This window comes from Helianthus annuus, chromosome 6, assembly GCF_002127325.2.
Source record: "Helianthus annuus cultivar XRQ/B chromosome 6, HanXRQr2.0-SUNRISE, whole genome shotgun sequence".
Lineage (NCBI taxonomy): Eukaryota > Viridiplantae > Streptophyta > Magnoliopsida > Asterales > Asteraceae > Helianthus > Helianthus annuus.
The window spans coordinates 19,066,251-19,093,553 of record NC_035438.2 but is presented as its reverse complement, the minus strand read 5'-3'; the positions used below and the strand labels follow the sequence as shown (position 1 = coordinate 19,093,553).

The following is a 27,303-nucleotide window of genomic DNA, read 5'->3' as shown; positions in this document are numbered from 1 at the left end:
GGTTGTTTGTGCAAAACGTGAAGTTAAAATAGATTGAGTTGTCATGGAATGTAAAATCTAGTTTGTGAATGTAAGGGGAATATAAAAAAAACATCTTTTGATTATGCGAAAGGATACTTTGTAAAAGGATGGAAATGCTATTATGGTTTTAAAAGAATTTACATAGTTGGGAACTTGTCGGTTCTTATGAAGTTTCCTTGCCCACGTGTTTTGAATTTAATTGGCGTATCGAGCGAGGTTTTGAAAAGCTCTTGGGGTTAACAAGCTTGCATCGTTTTAAGTAACTTTTATATTAGAAAGTTTTGAAGTTTATAGATTCTTGAGGAAAAGTTGATCCTTAGAAAAAGGAGTTTGGTATACGAGCTTAATGATTGTTGAAAAATGTTTTATTGGTTTTGAAAAGGAGTTTTAGTAAATGCTTAAATAATACTGGTAATATTTTATAGGTGTGTGCGAAAAAGTTGATTTGATTCTCAATTAAAAATAGAAAATCTCTAGTTTAATGATATGTGATGGGCTTGTTTTATTAGTTATGTTGAATACAAAATTCGTGGGCAATGGATTTGTTAGACCGACTAAGTTGACGAGTAGTATTTCGTGAAATTTTGAATATTGAGAAACAAGTGTCTACGGAAAAGTTAAAAATTTCACGTGTGTAAGCTATATGAAAATATAGATTGTAGGATAAGAAGTTCATTCATATAAACAATGCATTTTGAAATAATTAGAGATTTGACTAATGATAAACGATTTAGATGTATAAATGATCGTGTTTACATAACATAGTCTATTAAAAGAAAGTATCAGTAACGATCACCTAGGTAAGGGAATCACCCCTAACCCATTGGTGAGGTCGTTGTAAGATGAGAAAAAGAAGCGGAGTTAATCGTCAAGGTAAGGAAATCACTCATATCTCTACGATATGTCTCCACTTGTTGTTACAAAAAAGAAAAATGTAAATAAAATTACGGGAAATTATGCATGCTAGTAATGCATAATCGTATGAAAAGTAATAGTATGATGTGTGCGCAAAAATGAAATCTCAAAAATGGTTCAAAATTGACAAGAGAGAGTTTCATTATAAAAGATCGAGAATAATAAAGCGTAAGTTTGATAAAAAGAAACTTGGATGGTTCCAAAATGGAACGTTGACTAACCAAAGTGGTCGAAAGATCCTTTGAAATTGAAAACATGCTTTGGCCTAATAGGTGAAATACTCTCGCCGACAAGTCGGTTAACGGTATTCACCCTTCCGGTTACTACATGCCCTAATTCAATCGAAAATTCGAGACTTGGCGAGATTTATAAAAATCAAGGAGTGGGACTAGTCGACGAGGTGCGGGTTTCACCCCTAACTTGACGACTTCGTGCCCTAAGTGTGGTTGGTACTCGTCGGGTCAAATTAAATTTTGAGACGTTGACGAGGGTCCACTAGAATTTAAATTTGAAATTTCCATTAAGATGTGGATTTCACTCCTAACTAAATGGTGAATTTCATGCAAAAATAGAATCGAGCGAGATGAGAGTCGTTTACCAAATTGTGGGTTTCACGCCTATTTTGGTAAGCTCGTTCCGTTTGTGTAATATGAGTGTTGTCAGATTCAGAATAATCGAGTAAAATGCATGAGGGAAAGAGTATGTTAAAGGAATAAACAAACTAATATAAACGCACAATGAAGTATATCAAGAATAGCACATAATGAGTGGGACAATAAAACATGTATTAGCACATAATAAAGCAAGTATAACATGTCAAGTGTTAACACATAAGTGACATATATGCTTAAAAGATCAAAAGAGAATAAATAAGAGCAAATAAGGTAGCATGCAAGTAGTTTCAAGTAAAACATAAGAATAAAGCTCTAAAACTATAGACTAGGTTAAAGCATTCCTACTTTTCCTAATTCCCTATAGTTATGGCTCTGATACCAATCTGTCACACCCCAACCGATGGCGGAAACATCGGGATGAGACGAAGTGTGTATAGATTGCAAGAGACGTCATAACACTATGTGACAATATTTAATTAAATTCAAATTTCATTGCAATACTAAATTGTCATACAACATATAAAATGGAAATACAACATTGCCCAAATTTCAACATAACATCAAAAGATAGATAGATTAAAGATGTGTATCTAGTCCACCCTAAACTTGTTTCACCAATCATCCATACTTCATTCACCAACCCGCAACATGTATTAAAATAGAGTTTCAATGCAAAGGCAATGAGCGAGTATACAAGTTTGTTTACATAGCATAATAGTATAAAAGGCTCAAATCCAACATGATTCATAATATGTGAATTACTAGTATACAATTTTGGCGTACACTATGATCAAACCCAAGAATCCAACGCATAAAATAGCCTAATCCCAATTGATAGCGGGATGGTAAATGTTTAACTTAACAATACCCCAAGTTTAACGGGCGGTGCGTAAATCCTATAGCGCTATAATTGTTAAGGTGGGCTAGCAAAGTTAATGAGCATATAACGTTCCAAATCGTTCATAGAGCATACAAGCATAGTAAATATTCACAATAGTTTCATGTCACGTTCATAGATAGAGTATGTTTTGTTTAAGCATAAAAGTTGTTTTGAATAGGTATACATGTTGCATCCCAAAGTGTAAAGGGGAAAAAGGGATCGAGTATACTCACGCAATTGCCTAGTCTTCCGATTATCCAAGTGTTGACGAGCGTACGAGATTAGGAGGACGAAACATCGAGGTCACCCTATATGGGCAAACGATGGCGTAAAAGTAAGCGAAAATTACGACAGAGGATTTGAATTTGAATTTCGAGTATAACTAGTTGACATAATTAGGTATATATGCATATATATTTTATATAGTTTACATAAAAAAATTTAAATCAAGTCTATCAAGAGTATTGTCGAAAAGTTGTCAAAAATATAAATGATAATACATTTATAACTATTTTATAAAAAAAACTAATCGTTGTTGATAGGTTTCGTTTTACGAAATTTTACGAAAAACGGGCAGAGTTTCCTCTGTTTTTGGACGATCCCGACAACCTAAGTGTCGATATACTTTTAAAAATTCAACAATCAACGAAACATTATATATTTATACGAGTTAATATAACGAAAATATATTTTTTTGTACAAGTTATAAAGATACGTCTAATGTACAAATTCAAGTAATAAACGTTTCGTGATTTAAAATAGTAACTAGCTATATAAACAATAATGATAAATTTGCGTTGTTTAAGATCTTTACCAAGTCTCGGATCAGAAGTTGACCAGCAGTTGACCGGTTGACTTTCGTTGACCGAATTGACTGCTGTTGACTGGACCCGAAACGAAACCAAACATAGCCTGAACAAAGCTCGGACTTGATCGAGACGTTAAAATGAACCGAGACTGAATCAAAAATTCAAACTACAATGAACCGAAACACGCAATCTGATCCGCATCTCCAACTGGCCCGAACGCACCGTTGACCTGAAACCACTGTTGACCCGAGACGAGCACCCGAGCCAACCCGGACATCGAGAGGTTAACTGAGCCGAAATAGAACCTAACCTGAACCGATACGTGGCCTGAATCAGAACTGTATCTAAAATCGGATCGAAATTTACATAAACCAAAACCCGAACCAGATGGAATCCGAACTGAACAGGGAAACTGGATCGAATAAAATCAAATTTTACCTAAACCGAGGCTCGAGACATACACCGCCGTCACCGTCGCTGACGCCGGTGAGGCTGCCGGCATCGATGTCGGCTCGCTGACCAGAAGCGCTGACCCCCGCCGTCTCCAACCTCCGATTACTCTCTCTCTTCCTTCAATTCTCTCTCTCCTCGGTCGTTCTCTGTCTCTCTCTCTTCTCGTCGTCCTCTATACCCACCGCCGTGCGCCACCACTGCAATGGTGGTGGTCGGAGATTCAATCGAACAGGGGGAGGGGGAGTGTGAAGAGGTGATGAGCTGTGGTTGTTGTTGTGCGAAGCTGAGACGCCGGAGCTCGCCGGAGTGCGGCTCCGGTCGCCGGAAATCCACGAGAGGGAGGTGTGTGTGGTTGTGAGTTGCAGACAAAATCTTGAGAGGGAACTAGAGAGGATGCGGCTGATGAAAATGCAGTTTAGGGTTTAGTTCTTGTATATAGGTGGGTCTAGTTAGTGAATTTGCACAAACGGTCCTCATGGTTTAACTAACTAATTTATTTTAAAAGTGGTTTAACTAACTAACTAAGTTATGATATATATTTATATGGATATATATAGAAAACTAACTTTATAATACCAACTAACTAGGTTATTTTTTTTATTAGCTAATTTTAGAAGTTAATGAGACTAACTAGATTATCATAAAAATGCACTTTTAAATAATAAAATTAATTAATTTATATAATTTGTATAATGGCCATATTATAACGATTTAAATTAAAGATAAAAGATTTCTTTAACGATTAATCGTTTCGCGAAATTTTCAAGTTTCAAGAACACAACGTTTACACAAATAGGATTTTAATTAAAGGTTTCCAAATAAAGAAGGTATAAAAACGCAGGGCGTTACACGTACACCAAGTTGTTTAGAAAGGTTTAAAGTTTCTAAACCAATTGACCGAAAATAAAGTAAAAACCAAACCTCAAAACCAAACCGATAATTGGTCTGACTTCACGATTTCAAACTAATCGCAAACACTTACACGATTAAAACATATAAAAGGATGATACATGTATTATGAAGTGATGTAACTTTGACCAATATAACGAACTTAACATTCGACAAATAGTTCTAGGAAATTTTATTATAGAAATTCGTATATACTTATTTATTTAATGAATAATTGAAGGATAACAGAACTTTTAATACGTTTAATCACACAAACAATGGTCTCATTCACGCAGCCTTCGTGAATATTTGTTTATTCGGTCTTTTATGTTCACTTATGCTCACATATTTTTATAGGGTAGGTTAACAACTTAACATTATAACAAAAAAATTTTAAAAAGGTATTATGATATCCTATGGGTTTACAAATCACTCTGATCTTATTGTTATTTCTAGTTTCAATTTAAAAACTAAAACAATTGAAATGTTACCTTTTATGCTCGTTTTTTTTCACGGTTTAGTTTCAATTTAAAAACTAAAACAGTTGACATGTTACCTTTTATGCTCGTTTTTTTTTTCACGGTATTTATCAGTGTTTTAAAATCTGGTTTTTTAATCATACCGGATTAAGCACAAAAATGGTTTAACCAGTTGAACCGGATTGTGCCGGACGGTTCAACTGGGTTGACTAGTTAATTGTATACTTTCATAAATTACAACATTAACTCAAAAAATAATCCAAAATTGGATTAAAATGGAAATTTGGAACGAACGATGGGGTGATGAAAGTCCGGAACAAGTCACGAATGATGGAATGATGAAGCAAGTTTTGAGTTTTGATCGATGGGGAGATAAAATATTAAATGGAACAAGTCATGAATGATGGAGCGATGAAGCAAGTTTTGGTTTTTGATCGATGGAGATAAAATATTAAAAGTTGTTAGGTTAAAGCTAAGAGTAAACATGGAGAAAGGACGATAAAAAGTAAAATCCTAACCCAAAAACAGACTTGAGACGGTACCGGTATACCGGATTTTACCGGCGGTACAAAGTTTATGTCGTTTCTCCTACTTACCGGGATGTTTTGGACCAGATTTACATCCGAAAACGATAATACCGATATAAACGGCCGGTATTTACCGGTTTTTAAAACATTGGTATTTATTGATTTATTTGTTCGTATTCATTTAGCTAAAGTTAAATGAGTACATTCAAACACGAAATGTTTGTGTTCCTTCGATAAATAATGCATTTTATCACACCTACTTCCTTTAGTGCTAAAATTTTCTCTAAATATGTTTTTTAATATGCAAATATTTTCCTATAATCAATTCAAAGTGTCTGAAAGTTATTTAGCCGAAAAGTATCATTCGTTTCATAATCCCCAACCAGCCCACGTTGTAAATGGTTGGTCAAGATTTGACTCGGGCCATAAACTTAAAGACTTTAAGAGCATATGATATGTAATAACCCACGTTATATTTAAACTTAGCATGATGTATATACATCATCAATGAATTGAAATGAGTAGAGTAGATCAGGTTGACCATTCAATTTCTTGACGTTGAATTTTAACACGTGTTTGAATTTTAGAAAATATATAATGCACTAAATGCAATGGCGCAGTTTTGAAGGGAACGTAGCGGTTAAAGCAGAGGCATGATCATGCTAAAATAGAAGTATGATCATATTGGAACAAAGATATGACCACGTTAAAACCCATTACGTTTTAGAACCTACAATGCAAAGAACATGATCATGCTAAAACAAAGGCATGATCATGTTGGAACTAAGGCATACCCATGTTAAAACTACATTGCTTTTTAGAACCTATATTAAAACACCATTACTTTTTAGAACCTGCAGCGCAAAATATTGATTTTGAGTTTCATTGTGTCTTACAATCTGGAGTGTAAAGAACATGATCATGCTAAAATAGAAGCATGATCATGTTGGAACAAAAGCATGACCATGTTAAAACATAAACATGACCATGTTAAACTCCATTTCTTTTTAGAACCTATAGTGCAAAATATTGATTTTGAGTTTTATTGCGTTTTACAAGCAAAAAACATGATCATGCTAAAATAAAAAGCATGGTCATTCGTAACAAAAGCAAGACCATGTTAAAAACTTCATTGTTTTTTAAAACCTACAGTGCAAAATATTGATTTTGGATTTCATTTCGTTTCACAAGCAAAACATGATCATATTAAAATAGAAGCATGATCATGTTGGAACAAAAGCATGACTATGTTAAAACATAAACATGATCATGTTAAAACTCCATTGCTTTTTATAACCTGCAGTAAAAAATATTAATTTTGGGTTTCATTGCATTTTATAAACAAAGAACATAATCATGCTAAAATAGAAGCATGATCATGTTGGAACAAAAGCATGACCATATTAAAACATAAACATGACCATATTAAAATTCTATTGCTTTTTAGAACAAAAGTGCAAAAGCCATGGACATCTCTTATTTGTTTAATATTTCTTTCCCTAACTTCTTTTGTTTTTCTACCTATAACTATTTAATATTTCATTTATTCAACTACGTGTAACACTCAAGTTTCTAACCAATTAATAAATAAGAAAACAAATTAAAATGTTATAACTTATGTAATACACAAGTTTCTAACCTAATAATATATAAATAAAACAAAGTAAAATGTAATAAAATGTATATAATACAGCAAAATTTATTTTTTCAAAAACATATATTGACGATTGTGTGTACTAACCAATTACATTATATGTTTTTAAGTTGTGTAATACACGTATTTATTAAATCCATGCAATCCATGGTTTTTAAAAATGTTACTTTTTTATTAATTATTACTTAGTATATAAAATTATATTTATTCAACCCGTGTAATACACGAGGCTCTAATATAGTTATATAATAAAAGCAATCAATGGGTAGAGATGGCAAAATTACTCGAGCCACCTGAAGCCCGAAGCATTTGGGACGAGTATACCCGATATCCGATGGGGATTGAGTCGGGTATGGGTATGGAAAAAATTGTTTCGCGGGTATGGGTTGGGTATGGGATTAGATGATATCAGCCCGATTACCCGAAATTATATACCCGTTTACCTAAAATATATACACGAAAACTCGTAAGTTTTATATTTATTTATCTTTAACTATTATTTAGTAATTTTCATTTTTGTAGCTTTATTATTTGAAAAATAAAATTTTCATTGGAATATATATTTTGATAACATTATTCATATATGTATATGTATGCTATGAAATACAAAATTATTTTTTAAGATTAATATTAATAAATATTTGCATTTTTAAATATATCAAATATTATTACGATGATGATATGTATGTTAGTATAATAATTTAACATATTATATAGATTTTTAAAACATAAAATTATAAAGGAAAGTAAATAATACATATACATGAAAATCCAAACGAGTATACCCGATACCCGATTGGTAAATACCTACCAAATACCCGACGTGTAATATGGGGCAAGATTTTACAACCGGGTATGGGATTAGTCATACCCGGCCCATTACCTATGTCATCTATTGAATGCATTTACTTTTTTATTTTCCCGTCTTCTTTCCTACTCATCTTATCTTAATTAAATAAATAATAAATTATTATTAAATCTTATGTTATCTTAAATTTCGAATAGAATCGTTATATTGTTCTAATAAAATATTACCATCAAATTTAAATAGTAAATTTAAGATATTTTTAAATAAAATAAATTATTTATAACGAAAACCAAACTTTGTATTGTTATATTATTTATTTTTATTTTCCTTACTGAAAAAACTGCTTTATTGGTATTGTTACATAATTTATAAATTAAATTGTCGAAAAGATATAATTTTTTTAATATTTGGTATATAAAATTAGATTTATTCAATGTGTAATACACGAGATTTTATAAAGATATAACTTTTTTTATTATTAAAAATATACAAAATTACATTTATTTAACCTGTGTAATACACAAGGTTTTTAAAGATATAACTTTTTTATTTGGTATATAAAATTACATTTATTCAACCCATGTAATACACAAAGTTTTTAAAGATATAAGTTTTTTTGTATTTCGTATATAAAATTAAACCTGTCGCAACCCCCGTCCCCTAATTACCCGGGAACAGGCGGCCGCGGCCAGTTTCAATGGTATCGGTGTTTATCAATTTGGCAACGGAATTTACATCAGGACCGTAGTTAGGAAATATTTTATCAGAGTAAAATACCACACTTTTATAATATTAAACACATGGGAAAATCCCAAGTTTCAAGTACACACATTTTTATAGGGATAAACCCTATTTTATTTAAATAAAACATCTCTTTATTTATGTAACTTTTATAACCACTCTTCTAAGCTTTCAGTGCTGTCCAGCTGTCTTCTATTTGGCCTTCACATTTTGTTACCTGAAACGCGTTTAAACTCATTTTGTCAGCGGGAAATACTGGTGAGTGAATCCCAGTTCAATCAAGATAAGTAAAACCGTTTTACAGTATTGAGGGCGGTCGCGCAATTACATTTGTTTCCATCTACTTTAATTACCACCCACGGTACTGTCAACACGACTTGTGGTCATGTTACTACTCACAATGTAGTAACAAATTTTGTATACAAAACCCCAACATACCGACGATAATTGTAGAATACAAATACTCAATCGCTGTTTGATATAATGTTAATCATATGAGGTTTTGTAAAAACAGTTTGCAAAAAGGAGGATTACTCACATTGCTGTCTTAGGGTTTTCTTTAAGGATTTCCTGGTGATTATCTATTAATTACACAAATGCACACGCGTTAATATAATAACCCAATATTTACATTAGTAATACACTCCCCGAGACAGCATTCCAAGACTACGTAGGGCAGAACTTCGACAGTCGTTACGGAACCCTAGATCAATCGGGCAGCGTATCTAATACGTAACCGGGGGTTATAATACTTACAACAAGGCAGAACTTCGTTATTTAGGGGGTATAATACCCGATTATAGTTTCTACACTTCATAAATTGAGAGAGAATTTGAGATTTGAACAATTCGAAATGAGAGCCGAAACTCTCAATTTATAGTGCCTGGTCGAATCGGGTCGCGGCCCGCGAGATAGGTGTGTAGGGCCGTAGGGTTGATTGGTCACGAATATAGACTCGATACGCTGCTGCCACGTGGCAGCTTAGGGCTGCGCCTGGTGGTTAGGCGCTTGCGCCCCGCGACAAACACCCAAGGGTGTGTCGCGCCCTGTCAGAGACCATAAATTTTTGTTTTTAATTAATTTTTATAAAAACAAAGGTAGTTAGGGCCATTTTCAGTATACGGGGTCTATTTTAGGACGTATTGGGACATTTTAAATATAGAGTAAACTTCCGTTTTGCTCCCTGTGGTTTGGTCACTTTAACGGTTTTGCTCCAAACCTTTAAAAATAGCCATTTTACTCCCTGATGTTTTGGTTTTGTTGCCAGTTTGCTCCCTATGGGGAGCAAAATAGAAAAACAAACAATTTGGATGAAGTTAGAGGCGGGGAGCAAACTGGCAAAAAACCGAAACATCAGGGAGTAAAATGGCTATTTTTAAAGGTTTGGAGCAAAACCGTTAAAGTGACCAAACCACAGGGAGCAAAACGGAAGTTTACTCTTAAATTTATTAGGGGTGTCGGAAATATTTTGGAGAGTTGTTATATCCTCCCCACTTTGTTTTAGAACTCGTCCTCGAGGTCTACTGGAACAGATGAGGATATTTTCTCTGCATCTCTGATTCAAGCTCCCAAGTGTATTCTGGTTCTCTTTTGAAATCTCATTTTACTTTGACCAGAACTAATCTCTTGTGTTTGAGGTTCTTGACTTTCCTGTCTTCAATTTGTAGAGGTCTTTCTACAAATTTTAACTGCTCATTTACCTCTATATCCTTAAGAGGCACTACGAGTGATTCATCAGCTAAGCCTTTCTTGATATTAGATATATGAAATACATCATGTATTCCTGCCATTTCCTCTGGCAGTTGTAGCTGATAGGCTACAGGTCCTATTTTTCTAATAATCTCAAAAGGTCCAACATACCTGGGGCTTAGCTTTCCCCTTTTTATGAATCTTACCACTCCTTTCCAAGGAGAAACTTTTAATAACACCTTGTCTCCTACCTGAAATTCCAATGGTTTTCGCCTGTTATCAGCATAACTCTTTTGTCGATCACGTGTTGCTTTCAGTCGTTCCTTAACTTGAATGATTTTGTCGGTTGTTTCTTGTACTATCTCAGGTCCCGATAACTGCTTTTCTCCAATTTCTGCCCAACAGACTGGGGTTCGGCACTTCGTCCATAAACTTCGAATGGTGCAGTATTGATACTTGTATGATAGCTGTTGTTATAAGAAAATTATATTAATGGCAGATGATCGTCCCAATTACCTCCGAAATCAATTACACAAGTTCTAAGCATATCTTCCATTGTTTGAATTCTCCTTTCGCTTTGTCCGTCCGTTTGAGGATGATAAGCGGTGCTTAGATTCAACTTGGTTCCCATTGCTTTTTTGAAACTTGTCCAAAAATGAGAGGTAAAACGGCTATCTCTATCACACACAATTGATAAAGGAATTCCATGTAATGAAACTACTTCATTTACATATAGCTTGGCTAATTGTTCCAAACTGAATGTTTCCTTCATTGGTAGGAAATGAGCTGACTTAGTTAGCCTGTCTACAATCACCCAGATTATATCACTACCTTTTCTTGGTTTGGGTAATTTAGTAACAAAATCTATTGTTATTAATTCCCATTTCCAAACTGGCATTTCTAATTGCTGCAACAAGCCTGAGGGTTTCTGGTGCTCTGCCTTAACTCGTGAACGGGTTAAACATTTAGAAACATAAGTTGCTATATTTTTCTTCATTCCTATCCACCAAAAATTCTTTCTTAAGTCCTGACACATCTTATCATTTCCATGATGCATCGTATACTTAGACTTATGGGCTTCTTCTAATATACGGTGGCGTAGGTTTCCTAATTTAGGTATCCACATCCTCTTTTTATGGAATCTCCAAATTCCATCTGTTCCTTGTTCTAATTCCTTAACCATTCCTTTCAATTTCTCAGTATCATCCTTGATTACTGATTCTTGTGCTTTTCTAATCTGTTCATTTAAATCTACATGTAGATTTAATTTAAGAGAACATACTCTTTTCGGCTTTTCGTGATACTTTCGACTTAAAGAATCAGCCACTACATTAGCTTTTCCTGCATGATACTGGATATTACAATCATAATCACTGAGTATCTCCATCCAGCGTCTTTGCCTCATATTCAATTCTTTTTGCCCGAAAACATACCTTAAACTCTTATGATCTGTAAAAATGGTAAAGTTACTACCGTAAAGGTAATGTCTCCAAATCTTAAGGGCAAAAATTATAGCTCCTAATTCCAAATCATGGGTTGAATAATTCTCTTCATGATTCTTAAGTTGTCTAGATGCATAAGCTATAACCTTTTGACGTTGCATCAACACAAATCCATAACCTAATTTAGAAGCGTCACAATAGACTACAAAGTCTTCGGTTCCTTCTGGTAATGCTAGTATGGGTGCGTTGGTTAGTCTTTGCTTAAGAATTCTAAAGGCTTCTTCTTGTTTTGGTCCCCATTCAAACTTAACAGATTTACAGGTTAACTTAGTTAAGGGAATGGCTATTCTAGAAAAATCTCGAATAAATCTTCTATAATAACCAGCCAATCCTAAGAAACTTCTAACCTTAGTTGGTGACTCAGGGGTTTTCTATTTGGTAATCGCCTTGATCTTGGTGGGATCCACATGAATTCCTTCATGATTGACTAGATGTCCAAGAAATTGTACTTCCTCTAACCAAAACTCGCACTTTGAAAATTTTGCATAAAGCTTTTCTTTTCTCAATAAACTTAGAAGTGCGTGCAGATGTGCTGCATGTTCCTCTTTACTCTTAGAGTAAATGAGAATATCATCTATAAAACCAATTATGAATTTATCCAAATATGGCTTACATATTCGGTTCATCATGTCCATAAATGCAGCTGAGGCATTGGTTAAACCAAATGGCATGACAGTAAATTCATAATGGCCATACCTTGTTCTAAAAGCGGTCTTAGGAATGTCCTCTTCCTGTACCTTTAATTGATGATATCTTGACCGTAAATCGATCTTTGAGAAAAATCGAGCTCCTTGCAATTGATCGAACAGATCATCGATTTTTGGTAGTGGATACCGGTTTTTAATCGTGACCTTGTTCAATTCGCGGTAGTCAATGCATATACGCATTAATCCGTCTTTCTTTTTAATGAATAAGATCGGTGTTCCCCATGGCGATGAACTTGGCTGTATGAATCCTTTCTCCAACAGTTCGTCTAACTGTTTCTTTAACTCTTGCATTTCTGCCGGTGTCAAACGATAAGGTGCTTTGGCAATTGGTGTTGTCCCTAGTAGTAGTTGGATTCTGAATTCAACTTCTCTGTTTAGCGGTAATCCTGGTAGTTCTTCTGGAAACACATCTGGAAACTGAGATACTACTGAAATATCTTTCAATTCTTTTCCTTTAGTGTTAGTGATTATGGAAACCAAATACACTAATTATCCTTTTCTTATATAACTTGCTGATTTCATCACAGAGATGAATTTCGTAGATCTAGAGGGCTTATCTCCTTTAATTGTGTTCTTTTCACCCCTCGGTGAATTTACTTGGATTAACTTTTGATCACATAGAATACTGGCTTTATTGGTTATTAACCAATCCATTCCTAGTACAACATCAAATCCTGCCAGATTCATTGGATAAAGGTTTGCAATAAACTTTTGATTTAAAAAATCTATTCTTGCTCCCTGCAAGATTTCAGAAATCTTAATGGTTTCCCATTTGCTGTCTCTACTAGACAGTCTTGTGAGAGTTTAGTTAATGGTTAATTAAGAAGCTTGCAAAATAAAGTATTAATAAAACTTTGGTTTGCACCAGATTCAAATAATACTTTAGCAAAAACATCATTAACTAAAAACGTACCGACGATCACGTCCAGAATCATCTTAGCTTCTTCCGTAGTCAGAACAAATGCCCTAGCATTTTTAGTAATCTTGTTGTTCATGGCTGGAACTAGTTTCGGACAGTTTGGCTTGATGTGACCCTTTTCTCCACAGTTGAAGCACATTCCATTATTAGGTTTCTTGCTACAATCTTCTTCCTTGTGTCCTGGTATCTTGCAGAAATTGCAGTAGGTGGAGCATCTTCCTGAATGCTTCTTCTTGCAAGCCTTACAATAAGGCGCAGATGTAGAACCTACATTTTTCCCACGGTTGGAATTTCCATAACGAAATTCTTGGGTAAGCCTTTGAGCTAGGTTCCACCTCTAGTTCTCTTCTCATGTACGCACTAATTCATCAGTCAAGGTGTTTGCTAGTTCTACAGCTTCTTCTATAGTTTGAGGTCTAGCCGCCTTGACTACATGCCTAATCTTGCTGATTAATCCCCAGATGTAACGGGAGATTAATCCCCACATGCCTAATCTTGCTGATTAATCCCCAGATGGAGGATAGTGTTCCACCATTCTAAGGCTGAGTTCTTAAACAGATTGGAGGCAAACATTATCTTATCCTCTTCCGCGCACTTGCTTATTTTTAAGACTGCCTCAATCTTTTCAATCCAGCGTAGAGCTGCAACGGCCTCTTCATTGCCCGAGAATTCCATTGGTTTACAAGACCAGAATTCTTTATAAGAACAACCATAAGACATGGTTCTTCTTCTTTTGGGAATGGGCACTTGAAGTATGGGTCCGTTGTTTACGCTGTGTTCAGGTTCAGTAGGTCGTTTACTGCCATGATTACTTTTATTATTATCCGCTTCCTTAACCGTTTTGATAATATATGGCATCGCATCTATAATTCCTTGTGTTACTATGTGTTGGATAGCATTGTTATCCACTTGGTTTCCATTGTTATTGCTATTCAGGTTATCATTATTCTGGTTTCCTGGTTCACTTCGTTGTCCATATGAATTTTAAACATTTACCAAATATTAATATTACAAAATAAAATTTAATGCAAACAATCACCCAACACACATATTTGATCAAAATCGTCGAACATTGCGACTTACTCTATTTTATATTATGCATCCATATATATTACAATACAACTGAAATTGAAATCACAATACTATTAGGCATCCGTAGCTATTGTCTAGATTTTTTTTTCAAACATACACACATATTCTATTATTATTATTATTATTATTATTATTATTATTATTATTATTATTATTATTATTATTATTATTATTATTATTATTATTTTTACTAGTATGGGTTCATCCAGGACTCCATATTACGATCGTCATACTTCCAGACGAGTCGTTCTCCTATCTGCCTCATCCTCTCGCTTCCTTCTAAAATCTGCTCACCAAAGGTTCGGAGTTCTTGCACATTTTCTGCACTCATAGGTGGTGTAGGGGCTGGTACTGGGTTTAGGAACTGGGGCATGGGTTCTTCGTAAGGGTAAAGATTCTCTAGAATTTCCCTTATGTATTGGTCATTGTCATAGTAGGGGTCTAGAGGGTCCAGGTCTGGGTAAGCTGCTAGGTTTGGCATGGATTCATCTTCTAGTATTGGGTAATGTTGTTGGTAACCCCTATGGTCGTCAAACCAAGGGTCGTAGTGTGGGTCTAAGGGATTGGGTGCTGGTACTCTAGGTATCTCTACTGGATCAAGGTCAGTCATTGGGATTTGGTTTTCTGGGTTTGCTTCAATTTCGATTGGCTGTGTGGGAAACAGTGGTAATGGTTGGGGTGCTATGAGTTGCTCTAAATTAGGGTCTGCAGCTGTAGTTGTTAATTTAGACTCGACACGCTGCTGCCACGTGGCAGCTCAGGGTTGCGCCTGGTGGCTAGGCGCTCGCGCCCCGTGACAAACACCCAAGGGTGTGTTGCGCCCCGCCAGAGACCATAAATTTTTGTTTTTAATTAATTTTTATAAAAATAAGGTAGTTAGGGCCATTTTCAGTATACGGGGTGTATTTTAGGACGTATTGGGACATTTTATATATATTAGGGGTATCGGAAATATTTTGGAGAGTTGTTATACAACCCATGCAATACACAAGGTTTTTAAAGATATAACTTTTTATTATTAAGTATATAAAATTACATTTATTCAAACCATATGACACAAGGTTTTTAAAGTAACTTTTTTATTATTTTATAAAATTAAATTTATTCGATCCGTGTAATAAACATAATTTTAAAGATATATTGTTATATTATTTGGTACATAAAATTATATTTACTTAACTTGTGTAATACACGAAGTTCTAACCTAGTTATATCTATTACAAATTCCAAATGGTAATTGTAATCTCTCACAAACTTATGTTTTATGTATTTTTTGGTGGCACACATTATCAACATATACAAACTCAAGTGTGCATACGTCAGAATTCAATAGTTTCGCCCCTTTATTGGGCAAATTGGGCGGCATGTGTAATAGTGCCAGACAGCTGTCTGGCACTCTTCTATTAGCCTAACAAATTAACGATTTTATCCCGATTTAAAATTACGATTTTGCCATCAGTTCAAATTTATGTTTTCGCCTCCGCTTAAAAATAAATTTACGCTTTTGCTCCTAGCTAAATATTTCAATTTTTCCCCCGGTTAAAAATTACGATTTTGACTCGTTTCAGTTTACAGTTTTGCCATTAGTTTTTTTCCCATAAAATTACGATTTTGCCATCAGGGCAAAGATATGTTTTTGCCCACGCTTAAAAATAGGCTTTTGCTCCCGGCTAAAAATTTTAATTTTGCCATCGGCTCAAAATTACGATTTTGCCCCGTATAAATTTATACTTTCGCCATTGGTTTTTTTTCCTCACAGCCAGGTTACGATTTTGCCCTCAACTTAAATTTACATTTTGCCCATCGTTTTTGTTTGATTTCCTGGTGACATTACAAGTTTGCCCCCAGTGCAAAATTACAATCGTGTCGGCAACTTCCTGGCACTCGCCTGTTGGTCCATTTAGTTTACGATTTATCCCGAATTAAAATTATGATTTGTTCCTCAGTTAAAAATTATGTTTTTCCCATCGTTTTAGTTTTTTTACCAAAACTATAAAGGTTTTTTTTTTAATTGCTTTACTCGATTTAATTTCTTCCCGTGTCAAAGAGTTGCCTAACACTGGCTCATTAGTCCTGAAAAATTATAGTTTTGCCTTGAGCCCAAAAATACGGTCTTATCATCGTTTTTATTTTTTTTTCCTACCAAAATTATAGTATTCTTTTTTTAATTGGTTGCGAATTATTTGGCCATCGCCCCGCAACGCAGGCGGGGCATCTACTAGTTTGTAACAATAGTAAGGGCGAAGAGTACTAGACGACGAGTAAATGACAAAAAATTACATGTAGTTCTTAATCTCGTAGTGTAATGTTTTTTTGTGGTGTCATGTCTTTGCTACTTATAAAATTAAAAAGTAAATAAAATATGAAATTCGTGGGGTTTATATTGGCTATCTATTTTTTTTACTTCACATTCTTAAGTAGGTTTGGCAGATAGGTTTCAAACCAGTTTTTCAATCCAAAGGGATCCCCACCCAAACATACAGGTCTCTTTTTTATTTTGAGCGACGATTTTCTTGCTTCTTGTGAGGTTTGAACTCAAAAACTCACATTTAAGTGTTTTAAAAGGTTTTGCCTTGTCATTGAATTACCAAACAGGTTTCTTAGTTTGGATTCTTCACAACGATTTGAGACATTCACCCGGTTTGACTTTGTTGACCAAGAATGAAACCTGCTTAAACCCAAACTCGTTTAGGGTTTCAAACCGATTTGTGCACCTCTATTGTTAGCTAGACCTACTTCTTAAATTATATTAAATTAAGAACGAAAATATTAGAATTGAATCTAGAATTTATCGTATGTTTTTTATATCGCTTATCAAAAAACTATAATAAGGATGTAAAAAAGCTGATTTATACAAAACTTAAACACTATAATTCCGTCTTTCAAGCTGAAATGAAGTTTAACTAAAGAACAACGTTCGAGCACCGTTGCGAATCAATGATTAGACTATAAAGCCAGCTTTAGAAGGTTGATGGTTGTGAAATTTGATAAGCGTTTTACAAACATTCTCATTAATTTCAGAAGTTTTATAACGATAAGAAGTTACGCAAATAAAGATAAAAAAAAACCCGGAATCTTCTAACATATAATAAAAGACTTCAAATAATGCCACATGGCATTCTCTCCTTCAACCTCATAAATTTTATTTATAATTAGTTAATAATTTTTTTAATATTAATATTAATAACTAATGTATAGATATCATTTATTTTTATACTTATCTTTACTTAAGATTAATAAATAACTTCAATTTTACAATTCAGACCCTTTGTTTTTTTTACTTCTCACCCATAGTTTTTCATCTTTTGCAATTTAATCCTAACTCTTTTTTATTTTCAATTTTGGTCCACCATACTTATCATCTTTCCCAAGTTTTTCGTTTCGTTATAAATTTTGTGAGTCACTGCACCGCAACGTGCGTGTGGGGTTCAACATTTTTTTCGTATATTTTTTCCCGTTTGACGGACCCGTCGCAGCACATCTATTTTTCTCCGTTTAACAAGTTCGACCTACGCGCAGGTCTTGGATTGACTTAGTTATTTTTTTCTATGTTTTACGTTTCGGTTTAGTTTCTCTGCAACGAGCGTTCGTGATTCAAAGATTTTACGTCTGCTTTTCGTTCGGCGTTATTTTTTTCGTTTTTATTTAATTTGTTTTTATGAGCTTTTCCGGTGTTGGTGGTCCCTGACAATGGTATAGCATTAGTATTATTTGACACAATTTTACAACAACCGCTGCAACGCAGGGCTTAATACTAGTCTCATATAGATAAAAAAAAAAGGATTACTTTAGTTAGTCGCCCCTAAGTACTTGACCATGTATAAATGTTTCAACCAATGGATCGTTATTGGGACTTTATATTCTAAGGCTAATTGTCATTTAAAATTAAGAGATATGAGTCACCAAATTAGGTACGAATTGAATATTTTAGTGGATGAAATTTAATATATGATATGTATATGAGCGAGTCAAAATAAAGAAGCTAGGCCACGGAACCGCGTAACGGCAGTTGGTCTTGTGGAATACAGAGCCAGAAAAGTCATGGTCAGACTTATTGACTATCTAGTGCAAAAGACGTTAATACCCCTTTGACATTGAATAACTATATTTTTGTTCCGCATTTGGTTGCAACTTTGTAATATAGCGTGTGTATTTGGCTTGTCTATAACTGTTTTGTATAACACTAAAATTAATAATATCAGTTTACTTGATTTATCGAATATATTTGGTTGCAACTTTGTAATATATATAGCGTGTGTATTTGGCTTGTCTATAACTGTTTTGTATACACTAAAATTAATAATACTAGTTTTCTTGATTTATAGATATATTATTAGATTAAGTTATTATCCATTAGAAAGCTTAAAATTAGTTTGCTTTTCGATAAAAAAAAAAAAAAAAAACAAAAAACCACTTATAATAAAAAAACTCCAAATAATGTCAGAGCATTCTCATCAAATCCATCAAATTATACATACATTCCACTAAAAAACAACTCCTATATCAATATATTTCCACTAAAAACAAATATTTTTTCTCTCTCATTTTCAATTAAATAATATTATCATCACATTTTTCTCTCTCCTTCACTCACAACCACTTTCAATATATATTAAAAGAATTATACTGGGTGAACAGTGTCCTCCCAAATATACAGATGAACAGTAACATTTTCTCTCTCCTCCACTCACAACCACTTTTTATACCCTTTACAATATAAAAACTCACCCTCACAAGTTTTGATGGATTGGATGAGAATGCTCTCATATGTCATTTTCTCCCTCAACCTCATAAATTTTATTTATATTTGTTTAATATATTTCTTTTGATATTAATATTAATAACTAATATATAGATATCACTTATATTTATCCTTATCTTTATCTAAAAGTAATAAATAACTTAATTAATATCATATGTCATTTTCTCCTTCAGTCTTTTAATAATATTATTAATTATTAATATCTAATAAATTATAAATATCTTTTGAACTAACATGAAAATAATTAATTTATAAATATTGAACTAATCAAAGAATAAAAAATAAATTGAAATCATATCGTGTATTATGCAGACGTATTTAACCATTAACTATAGTTTACCCTATTAATATATAATATATAATACTTTATTTAAGTTTTACAAAAATAAAATTTTCAACTTTTTTTGTAATTTATGGTGTTCTACCTCATGTGTAGGGTTTGTTTTTCTTTTTTCATTTTTAACCAAAAACTTTTTTTCTTTTCAAATTTAACCCCAACTCTTTTTAATTTTCAGTTTTGGTCTACCATACATTTCATCTTTCCCAAGTTTTTCGTTTCGTTCAAAATTTTGTGAGTTAACACACCGCAACGTGCGTGTGGGGTTCAACATTTTTTCGTATATTTTTTCACGTTTGAGTGGCCCGTCACAACATATCTATTTTTCTCCGTTTGACAAGTTCCTCGCAACGAGCGAGTCCTGGATTGACTTACTTATTTTTTCTATGTTTTTCGTTTCGGTTTAATTTCTCTGCAACGAACGTGCGTGATTCAAAGATTTTACGTCTGCTTTTTGTGCGGCATTATTTTTTTCCGTGGTATAGCATTGGTACTACTTGCGATAGTTTTACGACAACCACTGCAATGCAAGGGCTTAATACTAGTAATTTAATAAAGTCCTTAGTTACAATACAAAGTTTGTTAATCATAGGCACATAAGCCTATATACATATATAAGGTAAGAAAATAGTAGGAATAAAGAGGGTGATAGTTTGCGTAATGAAGGCGGAATCAATTACACAATTTGTTTCTTCTTAAAAAGTGTCATATGTTTTATCAATTCAATTGTATTGTTAGAATCGACGAGATGATAATTTCGTAATTAATTCAAAGTTACTGAAAGCGTTTTACACATTCGTAGAATTGTCTGTGAGCCTGTGTTGCATTATTATTATGTGTTTAGGGCGGGGCGTCCATGAGTGTTCCATCCGTATAAAAGGATGCAGTTGAAGAGTTCTTTTATTGTTGTTGTTGTTGTTGTTACTATTTTTCCATTTTTTATTTAAAAAAAATCAAATTATATTTTTTTTAAGTATTTAAACTAATATGTTAATGTTTTAATTAATAAATACTTTCTTTGTTATGTTTAAGTTTGACTAGTTTTTTTGTACGTCGCGCGTTGCGGTGAAACCGAGCAAATGATAATGTAAAACAAACGTGATTTGAATATATAACATGTTGTTTAGAAAGCCAAAGCATTAGAACGATTTAGTTTATCATCGTATCGTTTTATGATATCAAATGAATACTTTATTTTGAGTACAACTTCGTTTTTAACAAAACTTATAACAGAATGTCGGGAGAAAAAATTAAGCATAACTACGTACGTAAGTTTAGAAAAAAAGTTATAAACGTAATTTATTAAAGAAGTGGCAAATTAATTAATAAATTAATATATGTTCTAAAAAAGAAAAAAAGAATTATCAAAAAAGTTAGTAAAGAAAATATATGGTTTAAAAAAGGAAAAAAATAAAAAATATGTCATTAAAAGAAAATATAATAATAAACTATTATAATATTAAAAAAATAATAAAAAGCTATATATTATTATAAAAAGTTACTATTCATGGCTCTTCGTTAACAATATATACTAGTGGATATTTCCGTGCGTTGCATCGGATATTTGGTCGGTATCAATTCGGTTTATTATAGTATATGTATGATACCGGCACTTGATAACCGAAAGACATATGTCCAGGAAGATATCAACACTTGTTTTATGTCAATGAAATAAGTGGAAAAAAAACAAATGGCGGTACCGGTACCCTTGTTATATGTGTATGGTTACTTACGGTAGATTACAAAAAAATGATTATATTTGACAAATAAAACTTTGATCGAAACATCGATAAGAGTAAGAACGCCGCACCGGTAAATTTGAAGTTTTATGAAGCATTATATCATATTATTAAAATAACTAAAATGCTAAACGACGTTACTTTATATAAAAAAAACTAATGCATGAGAGTTGAGATAACTTTGATGACATATACGTTGTTTTGCTCACTTGTACATTTTTATTCAAATCTCAGCTTTGCGTAAAATGTATAGCAAGATGCAGATAAAATAAGCACGTTAAAACGACATATTCAAAATTTTATCGAACATGTTACTTAAAAAGTTATAAAAGAAAAACAAAATATGCTTAAAATAATATAATAGTAAAATAAATAAAATAATATGAAATGTTGTTACTGTTCATCAACCATGAACTTTAATACATAGATAATATAATATAATTGTTTATGTTTGAATTTATTTAATTTTAAAGTATTATATTGATATGGAGATGTGTAAGTTTGAAAGTCAAAATCCACATCATTGTATTAACTAGTTTTCAATAGTTCATTCTTCATCTAAACTTTAAACTCAAATAACTTTTATAAATTTATTGTGATTTTTTTAGTAAAACTTAAAATTGAAAATTTTGTTATCTTTAATATAAACTAGCATGATTCCTCGTGCTTCGCGGCGAACTTTAGGCCAGTATAAGTTCATGTTCGTTACAGGATTGATACTGACCTATGAAATTAGTACGGTATTGGCACTTTCTATAGCTTATGATACCAGATGATACTTTATTGCGAATACCAATCTATTTTGAAACGTCGAAAAAATAATTAAAGCGAATATCCATACAAAAGCTCTGGCGATATCAGTTCAAATCAATTATATTTGACCTTTGTTTTCAATGAAAATTATGTACGATTATCGAGAAAACCATAAAAATCGAATACTGATTTCACTTTTATTCGAACGACATCATCGATCCATTATGTCATAGTAAAGAACAAAATAAAATATATTTGATTCTTACAACTCTGTTTTATTTATTGAAATATAGATAAAAATATGCACATTGCAACATATATTATTGTAATTACAAAAATAATAAACGACATCACTTTAATTTATGAAAAAAATAAACTACAAAGAAGCTTTAATAACATGTACGTTCGTGCTTTGATTATTTTTAGGTGTACACTTTTATTTAAAACTCGATTTTGAATAAAATTTATAGCGATGCGTATATAAAAATTATATTTTGTTCGAAATGTATTTATAATAAGTTATTTTAAAAGCTTAAAAGCAAGGACAAAAGATTTTATTGTTGATCGGAGAACTTTCTGAGTGACGCACACCTAAGTAAAAAAAAAAATCGACAAAGAACCATTAATTATTTAATTGCAGCACTATTCGATATTTACATTTACCATAATAAATGTTTAAATGGTAAAAGAAAGCAACATAAAAACATAAAGGACCATGCATGCACAAACCTACCAAAAATTACTGTTTCTCAAAATTTTATAAATTGATAATACTAGATTTTGCCCCGCTCGTGTTGCGGGGCACTAAACCGAATATTTCTCTCTCATAACATGTCCGTCTGTGTTTCGATTACTTGTACATACTACTTATAACACGTTCTCAAAAAAATTACATTGAGTCAACAAATTAAATTAAAACACTATCATACTTTTGCTTAAGAAAAACAAAAATGATAGAAAAACAACAATTTTAAACTAGAGGCAAAATTGTAATTTTTCAGAATAAATGAGCGTGTGTCAGGCAGCCGCCTGACACAAATAAAAATTACACCGAGTCAAACAATTAAAACAAAGCACTACTATAGTTTTGTCAAAAAAAAAAAAAGAACTAAAACGATGACATGACTATAATTTTACAATGGGGTCAAAATCGTAATTTGACTGGGAAAGCAAAGGAAAACAATGGCAAAAATGTAAATTTAGATTGAGGCCAAAATTGTAATTTGGCTGGGTGGGGAAAAAACAAAACTAATGGCAAAACTATAAATTTAAACGGGTCAAAATCGTAATTTTGAATCGAGGGCAAAATGGTAATTTTTAGTTTGAGGGGCAAAAACATAATTTTATTTTAAATTGGGGGTAAAAACGTAATTTTGAACTGATGGCAAAATCGTACTTTTAAAGCGGGGATAAAATCGTAAATTGGTTGGGCCAATGAGGGAGTGCCAGACAGCTTCCTGGCACTATTCCCACATCTAGTGTCTGTAGTTATTTACTGGGGGCAAAATCGTAATTTTACTGGGAAAACAAACAAAAACAATGACAAAAATGTAAATTTAAATTGAGGGCAAAATCGTAATTTTAAACTAACGAAAAAATTGTAATTTTAAAGTGGGGACAAAATCATAATTTGATATGGCCTAAAGCAGGTGAACTATTGTTCACCAAATTTCACAAATGTTATAGAGTTAATATATAAATATTATAGACGTATGCTCAAAACAGAAACAGTTCATTTCATTAATAGAGACAAACTATACGATTAACCTATTTACACAATGCAAATATACATGTTTAATGTATTTACATTATACAAACATGTGTCTAGACGAATACTGAGTTTTGGGTACACATTACACTCCGGTCTAAATGTCCCATGTAAATTTTACATCTTACAGTAGCATTCCTGTAATGCACTTTCTAATAAAAATGATTCTCTCAATGAAACCGACCATATACATCTGAATAAAATATTCCAATAAAGTTACCCTATGTGGAACTTTTACCCATGCACGATTATTATATTAAAAGTAAAAAGATTAAACCCTCTCCTTCCTTGTGGGTCTTTTTCAACTCTGTATGAGAGAGTCAAACCAATGTTCCCACCACCATTATCAATCCTTTCTTGATTTTCAGGCTGCTTTCTTCATTCCACATTTTCAATCTCCAAATTCCCCTTTGAATCCTCCAATTTCTCATCCCATAAAACCTTTCTATTTCCCCATACACTCCACCCTCAAAACAATCAATTGTTTCTTTCCTTCTAATTTCTTCACCAATGAAGTTTAACAACTTTCTCTTTCTCCTCATCTTCATAACCTCTGTTTTCAGGTTTCATGCTCATGTTACTTTAAACCCTAATTCCTCTTCTCTCCTCACCGGAATCCAAATCCCACACAACTTCAACCCCGATTCATCTTCATCTTCTCTAGATTGCGACTTCACATCGCCGGAAAACTCACAAACCCTAACAAAACCGTCGGTCAAACTCCACCTGAAACGCCGATCACCTGGCTCGTTCATCGACTCAGCCGTTAACGATTTGACTAGGATTCAAACCCTTCACAAACGGATCCTAGAAAAAAAGACTCGCAACTCGCTAAAAAACCCGAAGAAAACCGATCACCGTCACACCAAAACCATAAAACCGAAACAAGAAGTTGAAGCACAACCACCGCAGCCGGCGGAAACCTACGCCGGAAAACTCATGGGAACATTAAAGTCAGGTGTGACCTTAGGCTCCGGTGAGTATTTCATGGATGTTTTCATAGGCACTCCACCTAAACATTACTCGTTAATTTTAGACACCGGTAGTGACCTAAACTGGATTCAATGCACACCATGCTACGATTGTTTCGAACAAACCGGACCTCATTACGATCCGAAACAATCTTCATCTTACAAAAATATTAGCTGCAATGACCGTAGGTGCAGTTTAGTAACATCCCCTGACCCGGTCAAACCTTGTAAAAAACCCGAATCTGAATTATCTGACACGCAATCTTGTCCGTATTTTTATTGGTATGGAGACAGCTCAAACACCACTGGCGATTTTGCGACCGAGACGTTTACGGTTAATTTAACCACAAACGTTGACGGTCGCAAAATGCGTCACCAAGAGGTGAAGGTGGAGAATGTGATGTTTGGTTGCGGGCATTGGAATCGCGGGTTGTTTCATGGTGCTGCGGGTCTGTTGGGCCTGGGTCGTGGCCCGTTGTCGTTTGCTTCACAGCTTCAATCTTTGTATGATCATTCTTTTTCTTATTGTTTAGTTGATCGGAATAGTAACTCGAGTGTGAGTAGTAAGTTGATTTTCGGGGAGGATAAGGATTTATTGAAGCATCCGGAGCTGAATTTTACGTCGTTGATAGGTGGGAATGAAGCGCCGGTTGATGTGTTCTATTATGTTCATGTTAAATCGGTTGTTGTCGCCGGAAAGGTTCTCGACATACCGGAGAAGACGTGGGATTTAACGGCCGATGGGTATGGTGGAACCATAATTGATTCGGGTACTACATTGAGTTACTTTGCGGATCCTGCTTACAATATTATTAAGAAGTCATTCATGGAGAACATCACACGATTCCCATTGGTCGACGATTTCCCGATTCTCGAGCCATGTTACAACGTGTCGGGGATCCCGGATTACAAAAACGATTTACCGTCGTTTGGGATTGTGTTTAATGATGGCGCGGTGTGGAACTTCCCTGTCGAGAATTACTTTATCAAGCTCGAGCCGGAAGAGATTGTGTGTTTGGCGGTTTTGGGGACGCCGCGATCGGCTTTGTCGATAATTGGGAATTATCAACAACAGAATTTTCATATCATGTATGATACGAAGAAGTCTAGGCTCGGGTATGCGCCAACAAGGTGCGCTGATGTTTAACTTAACATCGGGAAATATGTAATGAAGTTGTGTGACAAATAGGCGGATGTGTAAGCAAAGCAAAGTAGCGAACGAAGCCTTATTTTTATTTTTTATTCTTTTTATAATTTTTTTTCGGTCGAGAATGACCGGGGCATAGATTTAACACATGATTGACAATATATTTGTTCTTGGATGTCCATCAATAATATAAAGTTTTTATAATTGTTGTACTTGTGGTTGAACACTAACAAAAGTATTTTTTTGTGATGACTTTGTTTTGGGACAAATGGAGGACTATTTTTTAGAGTAGATTATTCGTAGTGGTTATCGCCTCAAGACTATTCTTGTTAGTTGTTACATATCCTATGAACACAAAAGTTGTCTCAAGACTTCTACATTCTACTTTAAGCCACATGATTTTGAAAAAAGTCCTTTTTTTTTGGTTATACACATTAGGGTTAGCAATAACAAAGCAAAAAGCGATGAAGTGGTAAGAGTGATTCGGTGGTGTTATGATGACAGTGCCATATAACTTGAGCGAACTTTTTTTTAACAACGAAACACTATATATTTGAATATATAGAGTCAGCAAGCCGTTGGAAACCTTACAATCCGACCCGAAAGGCAAAAGACAATTACGACAAGTTCAAAACGTTAAAATCAGACCAACATCCTCAATTCGTCTTTGGGCGATTAGACTTGTTGCTGACTCACATCAGAGAGTCCTTTTCTCGCTGCACGATCTGGTTAACCGGGATGAAGTTGTTCTCAAACACTTTTGCATTCCGAGCATACCAGATTCTCCAAAAGGTGGCTTTTATGATGACGTTCACTAGCATGGGCGAAGCTTAGTTATGTTCCGAGGGGGTGCCCGCCCCCCCCCCCCCCGAACTTTTCGATGCGTAGTGTTATGAATAGTACTTTCGTATAGAAATTTTTTAGGTATATATGTTCCCCCCCCCCCCCCCCCCCCCCCCCCCCGTTTCGGAAAAATTAGGGGGGGGTCAAGCTTCGCCAATGTTCACTAGTCTTTTCTAAATCTTTGACCCTGGAGCAGTTTCCATTGCTTCAGCACATCCGACAACAAGTTCAAATTATTTGGTTGAGGAACCCGGATCCACACAAAGATGTTCCACCACATCCCTC

General features: G+C 33.8%; 1 protein-coding gene and 1 long non-coding RNA gene across 2 annotated transcripts; one reads left to right on the top strand and one right to left on the bottom strand.

Annotated features, from left to right (window-relative positions):
- Positions 1 to 2,653: 2,653 nt before the first annotated feature.
- On the bottom strand, positions 2,654 to 4,076 carry LOC110863818. The gene is made up of 3 exons (XR_002549389.1): positions 3,678 to 4,076; positions 3,245 to 3,549; positions 2,654 to 2,738 (listed from the first exon to the last, which is right to left on the bottom strand). It is a non-coding gene; the product is annotated as an uncharacterized LOC110863818 (long non-coding RNA).
- A 20,311-nt stretch (positions 4,077 to 24,387) lies between these two features.
- Positions 24,388 to 26,387, top strand: LOC110864902 (aspartyl protease family protein 2). Its single transcript, XM_022114068.2, has one exon. The coding sequence runs from the start codon at positions 24,568 to 24,570 to the stop codon at positions 26,173 to 26,175; it is 1,608 nt and encodes a 535-aa protein (XP_021969760.1). The 5' UTR covers positions 24,388 to 24,567; the 3' UTR covers positions 26,176 to 26,387.
- The last annotated feature ends 916 nt before the right edge of the window (positions 26,388 to 27,303 follow it).